Genomic DNA, 18,921 nt, shown 5'->3' on the forward strand with positions numbered 1-18,921 from the left:
GGTGTGATTGGCCTGGGGCCCGGGTTCCTACCTTGGTGGGGCTGGAAGCCTAGCTTCTGGCTGAGCCGGCTCAGGGAAGCCAGTAACCCACTGTCTTTGGCAAAGGGTGTGGTAGCACAGCATCCACTGGATGACGAGCAGTTGGGGTTAAACCCTTGGCAGTCTTAGTTCCTGACTCCTGACCCTGTTCACTATGATTTAATGGTGGCTGCCAGCTGAGTCATCCTGGATCTCCCAGGCAGCAGCTTGGGCTGTTCCCTGAAGGGGCCACTCCCAAAGCTTTAAGGTGCCAGATGGGACAAGCAGAAGCCACCAGGCATGTCCGACTCCTGCGCTGGAGACTGGGGAGTTTTCTGTTGGAAATACTTAGGTGGCTATGGGGCTGGAGTGGGGTTCATTTTGGGGCAATGGGAGAGGAGCGCTAGGGTGCATGGACCTGGCCACACAGAGCCACTCACCTTGTTGCCTAGCAACATGATCACCACATCTCTTTGGGCGTACTCATGAATCTCTGTGAGCCAGGCCTGTGGGAGAAGGGGACCCGAGTCACGCTGAGGCTGAGGCCATGCTTCTAGAGTGTCCTAAGATCATGCAAGGGACTCAGTGATCAAAAGTAACGTGAGCTGGGCATGGTGGCTTTAAGCCCTCAGGAGGCAGAGGCAGGAAGGAGCCCTGTGAGTTTGAGGCCAGCCTGAGACTACATAGTGAATTCCAGGTTAGCTTGAGCTAGAATGAGACCCTACCTCAAAAGAAAAAAAAAAAAAAGCAATGTGATTTGCCAGATGTATGACATGGGCTTGTAATCCCAGCCCTGGGGAGGCAGAGAGAGAATTGGAGGCTAGCTTGGGCTGCATAGCTAGGTCCTGTCTCAAAAACAAAATCAGAGCTAACCAATAACAAAAACGCTTGGGATGGGGCACAATGGAGAATGCCTGTCTCACTTGCACAAGGCTCTGACCTCCATTCCTAGCACAGCTGTCTTCCTCCAACAGTACTGTGACTGACTAGTGATGTCTGCCATGAGTATGAGATTGGAGGTGGCAGTATAAGTGCCACGAACTTTTCATCCTTTTGTCCCCACCTTACCCCACTGTCTGCCTGTCAGTAACCTGTCCTTGAGGTCTGGAAATACATAAGATATGTACAGTGTTGTAGCCAGAATCATGCATGTATTTATTTGTTACTGTCTGTTCTCTTAATGCTTTTGGGAGCCACTCATTCTGTCTACCTGAGTTGTAAGTTGGCCTGGATATACATGCAGAGTTGAACTTTTTCCTGTGTGCCGGTTCAGGGTGGAGCCAGGACTGATTTGAACACTGACATGAAACATACCTGTGAATCATGGGCAAAGCCATATATGTTTATATGGCATAGAGCACAATAAACAGGCTGCTTGGTCTCCATGTTTACGTGACAATCAATGCCCAGGCACAGCTGGGTACTTCTTAGAAGGTAACAGGTTCTAGGGTCCACCCATTCCCACAGAGCAGTAGCAAGGCGGCCTGCAGAGAACTGGTCCTGGCTCTTCACGGGTGGCAGACGGGGATCCTGGGAAGGGAGGACTTACCCTGATGTTGTCAAAGGAAGATCTGTTGGTGATGTCATACAGCAGAAGCAAGGCTGGAGGGGACAGAGATGACAGAGGGGCTCAGGGCAGCAGCAAGGCTGTTGCAGGGGGAAGAGGAGAGGAAGGAGCACTTACCCTGGGCATCTCGGTAGTAAGCGTGCGTCACGCTGCGGAAGCGCTCCTGTCCTGCAGTGTCCCAGATCTAGAAAGGGAGAGAGAAAATGTGAGAAGGAGGCAGGGTGCAGGGACTGATCCCGACATAACGAAAGTGCTGTCAGTGGAACGGTGTGCGGGGTGCTGTTTCCATCTGTGGGTTCTCCTGGGCTCCTGGTTCTCAGACCCACTAAGTGCTATTTCCTCTTCTCCAGCCCAGTGGTGGGGGTGCCCAGCCTCCTAGAGCAGTGAAGACCTAGGAAACTGGACCGGGACATGGAGGGAGGGGAGCCTCGGCTCAGCTGAAGGCATTTGAATTGCCATTGGTAGGAGAGAGGGTGCCTGAGAACTGCTTTTTTTTTTCTCCCCTGCCAATATCAAACAAAGAAAAGCAGTTTCCTCTCATAGGCCCCACAGGAAGTTACCCCAGGCTGAGGGCAGGGCTGCAGGCCTGTGGTTCAGGTTGAGGGAAAGAACAAGCTTCTCTCCTCCTCCCCACCCTCGCCTCTGTTCTTACCTGCAGCTTCACCCTGGCACCATCCACGGTCACCACCTTGTTCTGAAAGAGAAAAGTTCAAGAGGGTGGGGAGGGTAGGGAGGCTGCTGCCAACATCCTGCCCTGGTCCCTCTCCAGGCCCGCAGGCGGAGTGACAAGACAAGCCCCAGCGACATCTTCAGTCAGATCACCCTATGGAGGCAGTGATCCCCGTCTGCACACACCTCCGTCGGCCCTTCTTACCACGCAGCGGTGCTAGGGGAGCCTGAGAACGGGCCTGGCTCTTTGCAGGGCTCCGCAGGACCTGTGCTGGATGGAGGCTTGGTGCCTTCTGCCCCTTAGTTCCCATCTCCCAGAGCTCAGTCCTATGTCTGTCACTAAGCCTTAGAAGATGAGAAGACCTCCAGGGCCATCTTGCTTTCATCTCCCCACCGTCTTATTAATGCAGCCTCAGCATCCCACCCACTGGGAGAGGCACAGAGACGCTGCCTGGCCCTCTCACGGGAGTTAGGCCCTTCCTTCTAGGACCGACCCTGTGATGGTAGCGGCCAAAGGTCCTGCTGCAGACAGATGGAGGACTGGAGAGATGTCTTAGTGGTTAAGGCCCTTGCTTGGGGAAGCCTAAGGGCCCATGCTCAACTCTCCAGATCCCACATTAGCCAAAAGTACAAAGGCGAGGCAAGTGCAAGGTCACATGTGTCCACTAGGTGGCACAAGAGTCCAGAGTTCCATTACAGTAGCCAAGGCCTTGGCGTGCCAATTCTCCCTGTCTCTCCCCCACCTCAAAAAAAAAAAAAAAAAAAAAAAGATGGAGACCTCAGGGAAAAGGCACCCTCCTGTGAGCTGCTATCTCTGAATACAGCCAGCCCAGCCTCTCAGCCTAGTAAGATGCTATGCTTCTGGCTACTGAAGACACTGAGGCCTTACCAGAGGGGCCCAGCTCCAAGAGCCACGATCAAGGAAACTAGGATTTACACCTTGAGATGGGTCCTCCCCTCTCAGCGGGACTGCCCAGGAGTGCGGAAGAGAAAGACTCCGGCTCGCTTTTTCATATCCTGTAGATGGGCAAGGTTCTAACCCTTGCCCAGACTCCTCTGACCTGGCCCCCCCTCTGTGGTCCTGGAGTGGGCCCCAGATAGTCCTGGGAGGCAGGGTGGGCAAGGATAAGGCAGGTCCCTTTGAGCCTGAGCTAGAGAGCCCTTGCTCCCTGCTTAGAGGAGGACCCTGCAGCCACCTCACCCTGAAGTCTATGCCGACCGTGGCTATGAAGGTCCCGGACAGGAAGGCCCCATCTTTAAATTGGATCAGGAAACAGGTTTTGCCGACTCCCGAGTCTCCCAGTAGCATCACCTAGGAGATGGGGGGCAGAAGTAATTAATGGTGACTGGGGACTGCCTGCTTCCGGGATTCCAGAGAGGAATCCCTTGGAAAGAGGGTCAGAGGAGTGGGTGAGAGAGGACGGGGGAAGGAGGCAGGATGGAGGAACACCTGTCGCCAGGGACCCTACATTACCTTTGTCCTCTCCACACTCCTTGCATTAGCTTCCTATGACCCTCCTGCCCTTATCCAATGTCGTGGGAGCCAGCGTGGAACCCTTCAAACATGCTTGGTGGCCCCAGGGACTTCCATAGTCACGTGGCTGAGACTGACACAGGGCAGAGGTTATGTCCCTCTGAGGGTGTCACCCAGGTGTACACATGTGGGCGGGGCTACAGTGGAATGAGGAGGAAGCATTTTTGCCCCATGCAGGACCCCCTCCCCAGGAAGCCCATCACAACTTCATGGGTAGGACACTGTTGCTGGCACCGGTTTACTTTTAAATGAGTATGTTCTGGGGGTCAAGCATTTATCTGGACGTTTCTAATGAGGGCTCCAAAAAGGCAAGAATGAATTTGGGAAGGTTGGAATTTATACTAAGATGGAGAGTTAGTCTGAAGCGTTTCAACAGAAACCTCCCAAGTGGGACAAATGGCCACGGACTGGCACTTTGTGGGGGGAGGGGTCACTGGAGGGGCCAGGTAGGAATGGCAAAGCCCTTTCTCAATCCTGGGAGTTAGGAGTGTAGACTCAAAGCGACCGCCTGGCTAGACTGCTAACTAGGTTGGAATGATTTTTGGATGCTCTGAATTTGATAGTGGAGCCAAAGTTTTCCCGCCACAGGTGTGGGAGTACTGGCATGACCTAACTTAGTTCAGAGCTTAGGGCTGAGCAGAAGGTGTATGCGGTTGAGGTCCCGGCTTATAGTCAACCTACTGTGTGACTTTGGGGAAATTCCTTAACCTTTCCATGGCCTGTTTTCCACAGTTGGTGGGAAGGAGAAGGGATTGTTTACTTGAGGCTTTTCTAGAGTCTGTTAACATCTGGGGCCAATAAGGTTGGCATGAGTAGACCATTTAGGACTCAGCAGAGTGGAGCAGGATTAGGTACTGCCTGTCAGGAGGCCCCATACCTCCTAAGATGCTCCCAAGAGTTTTCCCATTCCACTCCCTCCGGCCAGTCCTGAACTCAGGACTGGGACAGGCTTTGGCAGCCTGAGGGTCAACTCTCCTGCAGACGCTGTTGGTCAGGGGACAGATGGAAGAGGGGGACACCTCTGTATGCCTGCACCCCTCATTGATTCCTGGGTCTCTGCCCCAGAGAGCGGGGTAGAAGAGAGGCAAGGACTGGCGTCTGTGTATTTTCCAGAGCACAGCTGCCCTGAGTGAAGGATGCAGCCCAAGTCCACCAAACACAAACAACTGCTCAGCCCTGCCACCTCCACCTCCTAGGTAAACAGCTCAGCTTGTAGGGCAAGGAGGTCAGGAGGCTCCCAACAGCCTGGGGGCTGGCCATCAAAATCCCTCCCTGCCCCTGAGGACACAGGGGCCCATTTCCTGCCACAAGCCCACACAGCTTTTTTATCTCAACGGCTTTGGGGGTGGGTGGCTGACACAGTGGCTTCCCCGAACTCTAGCTGGGGGTAGAGGCCCGAGACTCCAGTGAGAGTGAGACTTGGTGTGGAGGGAGAACCAAGGCACAGACAGAGGCGGGTGTCCTTCAAGGCCACACACACGAGCCCTCCTTGCACAGCCCTCACTCTTCTCTCTGCAGCCCTGCAAGCTTCTGGCTGGCTCAGCACATCTTGCAGAGTGCCTGGTACTTGGTGACTCCAAAGGCACAGTTGAGGGGAGAGAGACTAGTATCCATGCCTCCCCCCACTGCTTCCATAGCAGCTGGCACGCTCTTCAGAGAGCTGCCCTTACAGTTGTCCTAGAAGGGGGATGGGGTCATTGTGACTAATTCCTGTGATCTTTCTCAGCTTCTAAAAATTCCCAGGTGGGTCTGTGGGTTGGTTGTCTGCAGCCTAAGGGATGGGATGCGGGCTGTCCTACTGCAGGCTGGGAAGAAGGTGTGAGACAACGGTGCCTGGAGGAGGAGGAGGAAGGAAGGGACAGGACTTGTGGTAGGATGGGAACCTGGCGCCGGAGGTAGAAGGATTGTAGTGAGTTCAAGGCCAGCCTAGGACTAGGTGATTCCAGGTGATCCTGAGCTAAAGTGAGAACCTACCTCGTAAAAAAATAAAGGAAAGAAAGAAAGAAAGAAAGAAAGAAAGAAAGAAAGAAAGAAAGAAAGAAAGAAAGAAAGAAAGAAAAAAAGAAAGAAAGAAGGAAAGAAAGAAAGAAACTACATGACGGTTGTTTTCCAGAGAGTTTAGCTCAAAAAGGTTATTAACCATTAATTGCCCTGCAGGCAAAGGGTGTCAATCTAGGAGAGAGATGTGGGTTCCAAAGTGTGGTGGAAAAAAGAAAAAAGGTTGGGGGTCTGCAAACTGGGGAATCTCATTTCCTTCAATCTTCCTTGCCCTGTGCCCACCAAGGTCAGTCCAGATCCCTAGAGATTAAGGTGGGCCCGTGGGACTACGTCCCAGCCCCCAGCCCCAAGTGGATGGGGGAGGTGTCATTCCAATGCAGAGAGGGTTGTGGGTCAGGGAGGACCAAGGGCCCCCGGCAAAGGACATGAGGGGAAGGAAGGGTATCCCTCAGCGCGGGTTCAGGAGTCCCCAGCCCTGGGCGCAGCGCCCACCCACCTTGCCCGTGAGATCGTAGCTCGGACTGCAGGGCGAGGAGCGCTCGGGGGTCTGGGCATCCCCAGCGGCAGCGGCTCCGGCCGTGCCCGGCATGTCCCCCGGACAGTCAGAGGTGCGCGGCGGCCGACGGCTGGCGAGGGCGAGCCAGGAACCGCCCCGCCACAGGCTCCACCCACTCCTTCCTCCCCCGCCGCCAGCCCGCCTGGATCCCGACCGGCCCCCTCCCGCCGTGCCGCCGCCGCCTCCTCGACGACGCCCGACGGCTAGCAGATGGCAGTCCTGCAGGGGTGCCCGGGGCTGCGGGAGCCACAGCCGAGGGACGGGAGGGTCACCTGGGCAACGTTAGCCTGATTTAGTGCTTTTAGGGCATTGGGTCAAGTCCCCTGAGGATGCAGTCGGGGATGGGCGTGGTGGCTTTCTGGGGAGCGAGCCCGGGAGACCCTGCCCGCGGCGGAAGGTGTGGTCTCCGCGCTGGAGGACCGCTCCAGGGTTCCCGCCGGCGCCGCGCCGCGCAGCCAGCAGGCGGTGCCCGAGCCCTGGCCAGCTGGCTGCCTGCGCTTAGTTGCAGATGCCATTAGTTAAGAAGAGGTCATACTAGAATGGCGACCCTTGCTCCAATATGACTGCTTTTTTAAAAAATATATTTTATTTATTTACTTGAGAGAGAGAGAGAATGGGCACGCCAGGACCTCCAGCCATTGCAAAGGAACTCCAGACGCATGCGCCCCCTTGTGCATCTGGCTTACGTGGGTCCTGGAGAATTGAATGGGGATCCTTTGGCTTTGCAGGCAAACGCCTTAACCTCTAAGCCATCTCCCCAGCCCCCATGACTGCTGTTTTAAGAAGAGGATTGAGGGGCTGGGAATGCAGTTCAGTTGGGAGGGCGCTTGTGTAACAGGAATGAAGACCTAGGTTTGAGTCCCAGCACTGCATGAACCAGCCATGGAATGACATGTCTGCAGTTCCAGTGCCTGGGAGGTGGTGGCTGCAGGCAGATCGAAAGGTCAAGGTCATTCTTGACCCTGTTTCAAAGAGAGAGAAAGAGGTGTGAAGAGCTGGGTCAGCAGGTAAAGTGCAAACATGAGAACCTAAGTTTGCACCCTCAACTTCCACATAAAAATGCTACGATGTGGCTGGTGAGATGTCTTAGCAGTTAAGGCACTTCCCTGTGAAGCCTAAGGACCCATGTTCGATTCCCCAGTACCCATGTAAACCAGATGCATAAGGTGGCACATGTGTCTGGAGTTTGTTTGAAGTGGCTGGAGGCCCTGGCGTACCCATTCTCTCATCTGTTCCCCCCTCTCAAATAAATAAAATAAAATAAAATTTAAAAATGCTGTATATAGCAGTACATGCCTGTAATCCTAGTGACAGGGAGACAGAGTCAGGAAGATCCCTGGGGCTTTCTGGGTAGCTAATCCAGCAGACTCAGTGAACTCAGTGAATTCAGTGGGAGGCCTTGTCTCGAAAATAAACTGGAGGGGCCCAGGCATGGTGGCACACACCTTTAATCCCAGCACTTGGGAGGCAGAGGTAGGAGGATCACAGTGAGTTCAAGGCCACCCTGAGAGTACATAGTGAATTCCAGGTCAGCCTGGGCCAGAGTGAGACTCTACCTTGAAAAACCAATAAATAAATACATAAAAAATAAATAAACTGGAGGGGCCTAGAGAAGATGGTTTAGCAGTTAAGGTGCTCACCTGCAAAGTCAAAGGACCCTGGTTCGATTCCCCAGGACCCATGTAAGCCAGATGCACAAGGAGGTGCATGCAGGGCTAGAGGCCCTGGCGTGCCCATTCTTTCTCTCTCTCTCCCTACCTCTCTCTCTCAAATAAATAAATAAATAAAATAAATTAATAACTAAATAAATTGGAGGGCTGGTGAGATGGCTCAGCAACTAAAGGCCTTTGTTTGCAAGGCCTGAAGGCCCAGGTTCAATTCCCCAGTACCTATGTAGAGTGAGATACACAAAGTGGCACATGCATCTGGAATTTGTGTGAAGTAGCAGGAGATTCTGATGTTCCCCTTCTCTCTCTCTCTCAAATAAATAAATGAAATATTTGAAAATAAGAGGCCTGGAGAGATGGCTTAGCAGTTAAGGAACTTGCCTACAAAGCCAAGGGACCCAGGTTCAATTCCCCAGGACCCATATAAGCTTGATGCACAAGGTATCCCATGCATCTGGAGTTTGCAGTGGCTAGAGGCCCAGGTGCACCCATTCTCTACATATATGCTTCTTTCTCTCTCACACACAAATAAATAAATAGGGCTGGTGAGATGGCTTAGTGGTTAAGATGCTTGCCTGCAAAGTCAAAGGACCCAGGTTCAATTCCACAGTACCCATGTAAGCCAGATGCACAAGGGGGGCACATGCGTCTGGAGTTCATTTCCAGTGGTAGAGGCCCTGGCTCACACATTCCTTCTCTGTCTCTCTTCTCTCTCTCTCTGCTTGCAAATAAAATAAAATAAAAATAATAAAAATTTCTTTAAAAAACTAAGGTGGTATAGCTAGGCACAGTGGTGCACGCCTTTAATCCCAACATTTGGGAGGTAGAGTTAGGAGGATCACCATGGGTTTGAGGCCACCCTGAGACTACATAGTGAATTTCAGGTCAGCTTGGGGGGAAAAAAAAAACCAAAACAAAAATAAGGTGGTGTGGTGGTTTGAATAGATGGCCCGCAATATATTCAGTTTTTTATTTGCTTGTAGTTTGCATCTGCAGCCACCTGGTTGGAGGCAGTGTCACTGGGTGGATCTTAGGGTGTGGTGATGGGTTCCAGATTTCAATCTAACAATATGCAAAATGTGCCTAGCTGGAGTTCCTGAAGTGTGCTGTGCTGTGTGGCTTTTGGCTTTTTGGCTTGTACTTCTCTCTCTTTCTCTCTCTCTCTCTGTTTGGACCTGTGAAGGCAGGCCAGCTTCTTCTGCCATTATGGAACTTCCCCTGGATCTGTAAACTTCAATAAATATCCCTTCCTCCATAACTGTGCCTGGTCTGGAAGTTTATCTCAGTGAACCTGAAGCTGTCTGTTACAGGTAGATAGTGACTGAAGATGTCAACTGCCTGCCTCCACATGCACTCATGTGCTCATACACTTGTGCACACACACACACACACACACACACACACACACCACAGCCACATACACCACACACACTTATACTAGGAACAAAGCAAAAGGAAGAGAACTGAGGCACATGGAGAAGACCACCTTGTGAAGACAGGCAGAGACTGGAGTCTGCTGGCTCCAGCCATCTAAGCCGCGAACATGCAGGCTAGCTGGGGCCACCAGAAGCTGGGAAGAGGCAGGCAGGGTTCGTTCCACCCTGAGCCTGCAGAGGAAGCATGGCTGCTGGTGCCTGGATTTTGGACTCCTAACAACCAGCTGTGGTTTATGTTGGCTCCATCAAGGCCCTTTTAATCCTGTGGTAGGTTTGGAATGGGGAAAGGAAAGCATGTGTCAGTGGAAATCTTCAGAAATAGCAGAAGTAAAAGCCTTTTTGCTGCATCAGAGCTGGGATGGACCAAGAAGACTGGGGAGAGCATGGTGGGCTTTCCCTTGGGGCTGGAGCATGCGGGCAGTGCCACGTGAGTCAGCAGTACATTGTCCCCTGGAGTATCACAATGTCCTGCAGTGTGCTCAAGGAGCCTTCCTTTATAAAAATATATTTTATTTATTTATTTATTTTGCGATCAAACCATTTTATTAGATGTGAAGGTGGGGAGGGGCTGAAGAGATCCAAGGAGTCCTTCGCAGTGAGGATCTCTGTTCCCTTGTCACTGAAAGCTATTTATTGATTTATGAGAGAGTGGGGGGGGGGAGGAAGGGGGGAAAGAGAGAGGGAGGGAGAATGGCACACCAGGGCCTCTAACCACTGCAAACGAACTCCAGATGTATGCATCGCCTTGTGCATTTGGCTTATGTGGGTTCTGGGGAATCGAACCTGGGTCCTAAGGTTTGGCAGACAAGTGCCTTAACCACTAAGCAATCTCTCCAGCCCAGGTCTTCCTTTTTTGTGTGTGCTGGGGATTGGATTCAAGGCTTTGCAAGTGGTGAATAAGTGATTTCCCCACTGAGCCACATCCTCAGCCCAACAACTATTCTTATTGTGCATGGTGTGCATCATGTGGAGGATACAGGGTGATGGTGGCCATCTTTCTCAAACTCTCTTGGCTGCCTTCTCCTCCTCCTCCTCCTCCTTTTTCAAGGTAGGGTCTTACTCTAACTCAGGCTTACCTGGAATTCACTATATAGTCTCAGGGTGGCCTTGAACTCATGGAAATCCTACTATCTCTGCCTTCTGAGTGCTGGGATTAAAGGTGTGCGCCACCACGCCCAGCATTGCCCTTATTCTTTGAGACAGGGTTTCTTGTAGAACCCAGAGCTCACTGATTTGATTACACTAGCTAGCCATTGATCCCCGGGGATGGTCTGTCTCCATCTCCCCAATACTGGGATTACAGGTGTGCACCAGCATGCCCAACCTTTTATGTGAGTTGGGGATCTGAACTCAGGTCCTCATGCTTGTGTAGTGAACACTTTACCACTGAGCATCTTCCCAGCCCTGAGGCCAGTCTTTTAAAATATGTATGTGTATGCATGTATGTATATGTATGTGTGTGTGTATATGGGTGCATCAGGATCTCTTGCTGTTGCTCTATGTGGGTGGCTGGGGAACTAAAACCCTGGGCTGGCAAGCTTTGCAAGCAAACATATTTAACTGATGAACCATCTTCCCAGCCCCTTAAGGGCAGTCTTGAGTGAGTGGTAAGTTAGAAGGGGCTCAGGGACCTTCAGAGTTGGGGCATGTGGAAGTGGAACCCGCTAAAGGTCAGGAGTTGGTCTAGAATGTAACACCCAGGTCTTCTGGCATCCACCAGATAGTGTGTACGCACCCTGGAAGCCTGTGTTTCTCTCCCATGGTCACACTCTTGCCTCACTTTATACCACAGACACACCACATATACCTCACATCATCCCTTCAACATGTTTCATATAACATACCCACATACTTCATCTCACACCACACACAACTACACTTTTTGTGATTTCATAAAAAACTTACCTTGTTCTATACACATGCCTCATATCACACATACACTGTCTTGCACAACCCTGAGACATGCATGTCACTCAAAACAGACACATACCTGTCACCATATCACAATCACAGTCACAGTTCACATCACACCAAGAATACACATGTCACAACACTGTACTCACACCCTTCAGATTGACCTCCTAGCTCACATCATCACCACATACACATCACCTCAAACACAAAACACCCCATGAATTACCCTGACCTCTTTCATCCCCTAAGATGTGAAGCACATGCATGCACCTCATTACCCTGCAATCACAGAGCTTCCTGTGCCATAGGTCACAGCCCACACATTCACACTGCCTGATCACCAAAGCCATGCAGGGAGGCCTTCCCGACACCTGGGTGGACCAGAGACAATTCTGGCACTGGGAAGCTTGTAGCTGAGTGAGTGTAGGGTTGGGGTGTGGAGGGGAGACTAGAGCAGAAGGTAAACTCAGGTTTCATCAATTGATACATGAACCACTTGCAACGGAACCCCCAGGAGATATCAAAACACAGGTTCTGGGTCTCCAATCTGATCCTACCGAAGCAGCCTCACTGCAGGTCTGTGCACATTCCAAAGAAGTAGTAGAGAAACCACTGGCCTCAATTGTTTACCAACGTGACCAAAAGAGGAAGGGTCTGAACACTGGCAGACACTGGTGAGCCCTTGCAGGTGGGAGATGAGCAGAACAAGGCTTTTGGGTCCTGTTACGGTTATTTTTCATCTAACCAGGAGCAGCTGATGGGAGGAAAGGGTTTACTTCAGGCTTATGGAATCCAGGAGAAACACCATCAACGGTGTAAGAAGCTGGCTCACTTCCATAGATGCATAGCAAAAAGACGCCACCAAACGACCAGCAAACACGAATGGCCAGAACTTAATTAAACTGGTTCTGAACACACCTTAGGGCTGGACTACAAGATCCACCCCTCGTGGCACTTCCCTCAGCAGACTGTGAAGGCTTAAGTAGGAAGTTTAACCTTATCAAAGATCCCTGAGGCTATGGGGGACATGCATTCACGTCCAAGCCACCACAGACAGTTTTGTAGCAGTGCCTAGGTACTACTGAAGCGTTTGGGGGAAATTGAGACAAGAAGTAACAAGCAAGACCTAATCTGCTGTGGGACAGGACTGTCTGGAAAGGCTAATGTGTTATGGGTTGGATGTGAAATGTCTCGTAGGTTCATGTTTTGGGAATGTTTGGTTTTTAGCTAGTGGCTCTATTTTGGGAGATGGTAAGGACTTTAGGAGTGGGACCTACCTTCAGGAAGTAAGTCACAGGGGGCATGATTTTAAAGATTATACCTGGTCCAGGAGGTCTCTTCCTGTCTGTCTGCTCCCTGTCTTCTATGAGAAGAGCAGTTTCTGACACATGCTCCCAGTGCCATGATGTTCTTCTGCCTGACCATGGGCCTGGGATCAGCAGAGCCAATGACTATGACAGAATCTCTGAAACTGTGAGCCAGAATAAAAGCTGTCTTTTTTTAAAAAATAAGTATTTTGCCAAGCATGGTGGTGTACACCTTTAATCCCAGCACTTGGAAGGCTAAGGTAGGAAGATTGCTGTGAGTTTGAAGCCAATCTGAGACTACCTAGTGACCTCCACATCCAGAAAGCTTCTACCTCAAAAAAACCAATAAATGAATATTTTATTTATGATTCTGGTTCTATCTTTGCTCTCTTGTGTTAATTAGTATTTGAGTATTGGTTGTTTTTTCCAGGTTCCTTATATGTGTGCTTTTCCTTCTCTTTGGCATGGAGGATTCTTTCAAGTATGAACATTTTATTTATTTATGATGACAGAGAATGAGAATGGATGTGCCAGAGCCTCTTGCTATTGCAAATTAACTCCAACTGCATGTGCCACTTTGTTATCTGGCTTTACATGGGTACTGGGAAATTGAACCCAGGCCAGCAGGCTTTGGAAGAAAGCACCTTTAACTGATGAGCCACCTCCCTAGCCCCCAAACCTTCCTTCTTTAAATTGTTCATAGGAGGCATTTTGTCACACTGATAAAAAGTCTAATACAGAAATTTGGTACCAGGAGTGGGGATGTTGCTATAACTAAACCTGACCATGTTATTCTTGAGCCTTTGGAACCAGTTTGTAGGAGGAATTTGGAAGAGTTTGAAGATGTGAGTTAGAAAGCCTTCAAATTCTATAAATCAATTAGTAGGAAAGTCTGATGGGAGTGTAAAAGACCAAGATTCTGATAGATATGTGGACAGTAAAGGTGGTGTTCATGAGGTTTGACATGGAAACAAGGGTTTTGGTGGGAAATGGTGGGGAAGACATTCATGCTACAATCTGGCTAAGAGCTTGACTCTATTTTGCTTGTGCCTTCAGACCTTGTGGGGAGGCTGAGTTCAAGAGCTGGGGCCTAACTAACCTGGTGGAGTAAATTATGAAGCAGTCCATTATGCAGGCTATGGCACGGAGATCAATGGCTGCCTTTAGCCTGGTTGACAGTGAGACCAGATGCAGTGAAAAAGGCAAAGCAGAAGGTCAGGAAACACTTGCAGTTTGGTCAGAAAAGCCTGTGTCAAGTAGGACTGAGGAAAGCATGACTTCTGAAGAGATTAGTACCATTAAAAAGAAGACAAAGCTGGGTGTGGTGGTGCATGCCTTTAATCCCAGCAGGTGGGAGGCAGAGGTAGGAGGATTGCCATGAGTTCCAGGCCACCCTGAGACTACAGAGTAAATTTCAGGTCTGCCTGAGCTAGAGCGAGACCCTACCTCGCCCCCCCCCCCCAAAAAAAAAAGTAGACAAGATGGGAAAAGAAGACTCAGTGGCTTAGGTTGTTACCTGAAAAGCCTAACGACCTACGTTTGGTTCCTCAGGACCCATGTAAAGCCAGATGCATAGATGGTGCGTGTATCTGGAGTTTGTTTGCTGTGCTGGAGGCCCTGGTGCTCCCATTCTCTCTATCCCTCTCTGTCTCTCCTCTTTCTATCTCTCTCTGCTTGCAAATAATTAAATAAAAAATATTGAAAAAAGTAGACAAGCCAAGCATGGCACAGACCTTTAATTCCAGCACTTGGGGGGATGAGATAAGAGATCACTATGAGTTGTCCTGAGGCCAGCCTGGACCACAGAGTGATTTTCAGGTCAGGGGCTAGTATGAGACTCTGCTTCAAAAATAACACAACCAGGGCTGGAGAGATGGCTTAGTTGTTAAGGCGCCTGCCTGTGAAGCCTAAGGACTCATGCTCGACTCTCCAGGTCCCATGTAAGCCAGATGCACAGTGACATAAGTGCGCAAGGCTGCACATGCCCACAAGGGGGCGCACACGTCAGGAGGCCCTGTCATGCCGATTCTCTGACTCACTCACTAACTCTCTCTCTCTCTTTCTCTTACTCTCTTGCTTTTTTTTTTTTTTTTTTAAAGGAAGGAAGTCTGGACCAGAGGGATTGCTTAGCAGTTAAGGTGTTTTCCTGCAAGGCTAAAGGAACCAGGTTCCATTCCCCAGGACCCATGTTAGCCAGATGCACAAGGGGGTGCATGCGTCTGGAGCTCATTTGCAGTGGCTGGAGGCCCTGGTATACCCATTCTCTCCCTCTCTCTCCCTCTTTCTCTGTCAAATAAATAAATAAAAATAAAATATTTTGAAAAAGGAAGTCTGTTGGGCTTGCCTCAAAAAAAAAAAAGGGAAAGAAAAGAAAAGAAAAGAAAGAAAGATAAGAAAACAACAACAAAAAGAAAACTGGAAAGGAGGATAATTGTTTTGCATTGGGACAATAGGAAAGACAAAAGCCTTAACTACCTAATACCTTGACGAATCCTGCCAATGTCAGAACCCCGGTAAGCCCATTGGGATGGTTGGCTAATATGGCAGAGCTGGTAATGGGAGATTTGAGGAATACTGGGATTTGAGAGTTGTCTACACAAACTATGTGCTGGATTCATAGCCAGAAAGCAATGGGCCTGTGGTTTTCTTGGTGGGGGAAAGTGCCAGAATAATCAGTCAAGTCTCTTCTGTATCTCCTTCCCTCCCCCGGCTGCTCTCAGCTTCTGGAGCACAGCCAATGGGAGCTCGGTGATGCTTTCTGTCTCAGTTGCTCTTTATTTAGAGTCCAGACTACAGCTCGAACCCTCAGGCCCAGGGTACTTGCAAGTTGACAACTCTATGTGGTATTTAAAATGTCTCTGTGGGGCTGGAGAGATGGCTTAGTGGTTAAGCACTTGCTTGTGAACCTAAGGACCCTGGTTTGAGACTTGGTTCCCAGGACCCACGTAAGCCAGCTGCACAAGGTGGCACATGTATCTGGAGTTTGTTTGCAGTGGCTGGCAGCCCTGGGGTGCCCATTCTTTCTCTCTCTCTGTTGCTCTTAAATAAATAAATAGAAATAAACAAAAATTAAATGTCTCTGCGGAGGACAGATCAGTGAGTAAGGGTCTTTGTAGTGGGTCTCTGGGGACCCTGAGACCAGTGACATTTGGAATAGATCCAAAGTCCTCTTGCATCTTTGCCCCAGTGGGATCAGGCCAGCTTTTGGGCCAGTGGGGTAGACAGGGTAGGAATGGAAGGTCCCCAGCACTGGACAGGGTGGTAGGAAGGGAGCCAGGGTCACAGACATTGTCAGAGCCAGAGCTGGAGCTTTCTGTATGCAAGAGAAGGCTGTGATTGGGCCCCATCAGGCTTTCTTTATGTGGTTTCTGTCACATGAGGTCACCCTGCCTGCCATCACGGGAATTCCCCTCGGTTCGGGTCCCAGCTATGGAGTGGGATTGTGCCATTCTGTGGCCCGAGGTCATGTTCTCGACCTATGTGTCCAGCCTCCAGCCTTACTTAGCACAAGCTGATGAGCATGTGCATGCTGACCTGTGCCAAGCAGAGTTGAGTGCCCATCCCAAGGACAACAGGAGAGCCTTGTCCTGCCTGAGGATGTTTAGGCTCCTTGGTTTGACCACACACCAGAGACATGGGTGTGACTGTGAGGACAGACTGGTGTGGGCAGGAGTGGGTGACCTCTGGTACGAAGACTTCCAGCTCACTTCCAGGTATGTTCAAGGCCTTAAGGATCGCTAAGGCAGTGTTGGCTTCCTGGGATTCAGCCTTGCGCTTTTCAACCCTCCCTTGGGCCCAGCTGGTCCTAGTCTGTTCCAATTCTTAGCTCATAGCCTGGCCAGCTTTCCCACCTCACTCACCTCCTACAAAGTCACCTGTTGTCACGTGCAGCTTGGATCCTGCCTCTCTTCTTCCCATGTCTGGATTTCTCCATCTTTCTTCCACAACCAACATGGCATGCTATATCCCCCACCCCCCAAGGGTGTGACCTCATAGACCTTGCACTCTGATTGTCTCAGAGGCTTAGAAACACCCACAATATCCAAGAAGTGACATTTGTCCTTCCACGTTTTCAAGTAACTAAGGATTCTGGAGACCTAGTGGTGTGACAAAGGAGCGACGCCCTCTGGAAGATCTCGCCAGGCACTTAAGAGAGTCAGAGAGGCGCTGCGGATATAGGGATGGCCAGGGAGGCTGGCATAGATGGCGAGGCAGAACTGCTGGGCTGCAGTGGGCTGTGGGCAGAAGGGGTTTCCTCCACCCCACCCCATGCCATGCCCAGGGTGAGATTGAGGGCTAAAAACAAGACTTCAGGTCTTGTCTGCTGGCTCCACAAACCCACATGGCAGTGCTAGGCTGGCACCGCGTTGCCACCTTTGTCATTCCTTTGCCCCCTCACCCACCCACGCCAGGTTCTTCATGGCCAGGAGGCTGACCTGAACACCTATACCCAGGTCTCGCTTTACTTTCTGCTTGTAGTTGTGGAAGCCAATGGAGGGTCCCAGAGGGCCATAGGGAGACCAGGAGAAAATGCATGTTGTTCCTTTGGTCACACCCTGGGAGGTTCCCATAGTTTCCCCGTGTCCCTCCACATTATGGTCACATAGCTCTTGGCAGTGACTTGCTCAGCATGTCACTTTGGCCCCAGGCTTTGTTGTTTAGGCGCTGGATGAAATGGGGCCTGCCCACTGCCCAAGGCCACAGCCACCCCCATCCTGACCAGCACCTCCCCCGCGCCTTGGCAAACAGCCCTCTTCTTCATCTTCCTCTCATGGCTCCACATAAGTGCTACCTGTTTCTGGCTAGCACCCTGATAGACTCATGGGGCCCCCAGAACAGGGCCAGTGAGTACTTACTGTGAATCCGATGCCCACGGTGGCCGAGAAGGAGCCTGGAATGAACTTGCCCTGGTCGAACTGGACCAGCAGAGATGTCTTCCCGACGCCACTGTCACCTACCAGGATGGTCTGAAAGGCAGCAACAGAGGCGGGGCTGAGGCATGTGGTTGGGATTTGGCTTTTACATTTCTTTATTTATGTATTTGAGAAAGAGAAAGAGGTAGATAGAGAGAACAAACACTCCAGGGCCTCCAGCCACTGCAAGCAAACTCCAGATGCATGCGTCACTTTGTGCAACTGGCCTTACATGGGTACTGGGATTAGCCTTTTTTGTTTCTTCTTATTATTTATTATTATTATTATTATTATTATTATTATTTTGGTTTTTCGAGGTAGGGTCTCACTCTAGCCCAGGCTGACCTGGAATTCCCTATGTAGTCGCCATGTTGCCTCGATCTCACAGCGATCCTCCTACCTCTGCCTCCTGAGTGCTGGGATTAAAGGCGTGGACCACCATGACTGGCTTTTGGGATTATGCTTTTAAAAAATATTTTATTTTTACTTTTTTTTTTTTTTTTGGTTTTTCGAGGTAGGGTCTCACTCTAGCGCAGGCTGACTGGGATTCACTATGGAGTCTCAGGGTGGCCTTGAACTCACAGCGATCCTCCTACCTCTGCTTCCCGAGTGCTGGGATTAAAGGCGTGCGCCACCACGCCCGGCTACTTATTTATTTGAGAGAGAGAGAGAGAAACAGAGACAGAGGAAGAAAGATTGGGTGCTTCAGGGCTTCCAGTCCTTTGGCGTTGCAGGCAAGCACCTTAACAGCTATGCCCTCTCTCCAGCCCTGGCTTAGGCTTGTGAGATGCAGACGTGGCTTCCTGATGCTATTCTTGCTGAAGGAGCACTCAGATGTAGACACACACACACACGCACACATGCACACGCACACCTATTGATTTTCTGTTGAAGTCACTGTTAAAGGCACAAAGTCACAGAGAAACCTCAGCTTAGCCTGAGTTAATGAACATCCCAGGTAAACCGTAAGAGCATGCCTCGTGGACCTGCACCCACAGAGCAGAAGTAACGTGGGGTCCCCACTGCTGTTCCGAGCCCATCATTGCTGTGTTTGCACCAAGGCCATATGTCCCCCAGGCGATTCTCAGGCAAAGGAGGAGCATGGTGGGGCCGCTCTATGACTCTTCTCACAAGTGGCTTCGGCTGGAGGGAGCTAAGTTGCATCACAGTCTGATGCCGTCCTGCATCCCACAGTTCCTTACCCCATCGGTATGATAGGTGTTTCCTCTAATATTCCCCCTGAGGAAATCCTTGCACATCTCATTCCTTTTCGTGTCTGCCCCTTGGAAGATCAGGTCCAGAGTGATGGCCATGGATCCCTATGTGTGCTAGCCTCCAAACA

The 18,921-nt window shown here is 50.6% G+C and overlaps 1 protein-coding gene across 2 annotated transcripts in view; it reads right to left on the minus strand.

The window, feature by feature from the left end:
* The window catches only part of Rab37 (RAB37, member RAS oncogene family), a 79,656-nt gene that overhangs the window by 1,951 nt on the left and 58,784 nt on the right, over positions 1-18,921 (minus strand). Inside the window, exons 1-6 of one of the 2 annotated variants that reach the window (XM_004655154.2) lie at positions 6,283-6,388; positions 3,456-3,566; positions 2,238-2,279; positions 1,703-1,769; positions 1,568-1,620; positions 459-524 (exon numbers count right to left, since the gene is read on the minus strand). In XM_004655154.2, the coding sequence (XP_004655211.1) occupies positions 459-524; positions 1,568-1,620; positions 1,703-1,769; positions 2,238-2,279; positions 3,456-3,566; positions 6,283-6,375 (432 nt within the window). In that variant the 5' untranslated portion in view covers positions 6,376-6,388. Of the gene's footprint in view, positions 1-458; positions 525-1,567; positions 1,621-1,702; positions 1,770-2,237; positions 2,280-3,455; positions 3,567-6,282; positions 6,389-17,522; positions 17,634-18,921 lie in introns of those variants that run through there. The other variant, XM_012948130.2, reaches the window with a different exon arrangement.

Source organism: Jaculus jaculus, chromosome 9 (assembly GCF_020740685.1).
Source record: "Jaculus jaculus isolate mJacJac1 chromosome 9, mJacJac1.mat.Y.cur, whole genome shotgun sequence".
NCBI lineage: Eukaryota > Metazoa > Chordata > Mammalia > Rodentia > Dipodidae > Jaculus > Jaculus jaculus.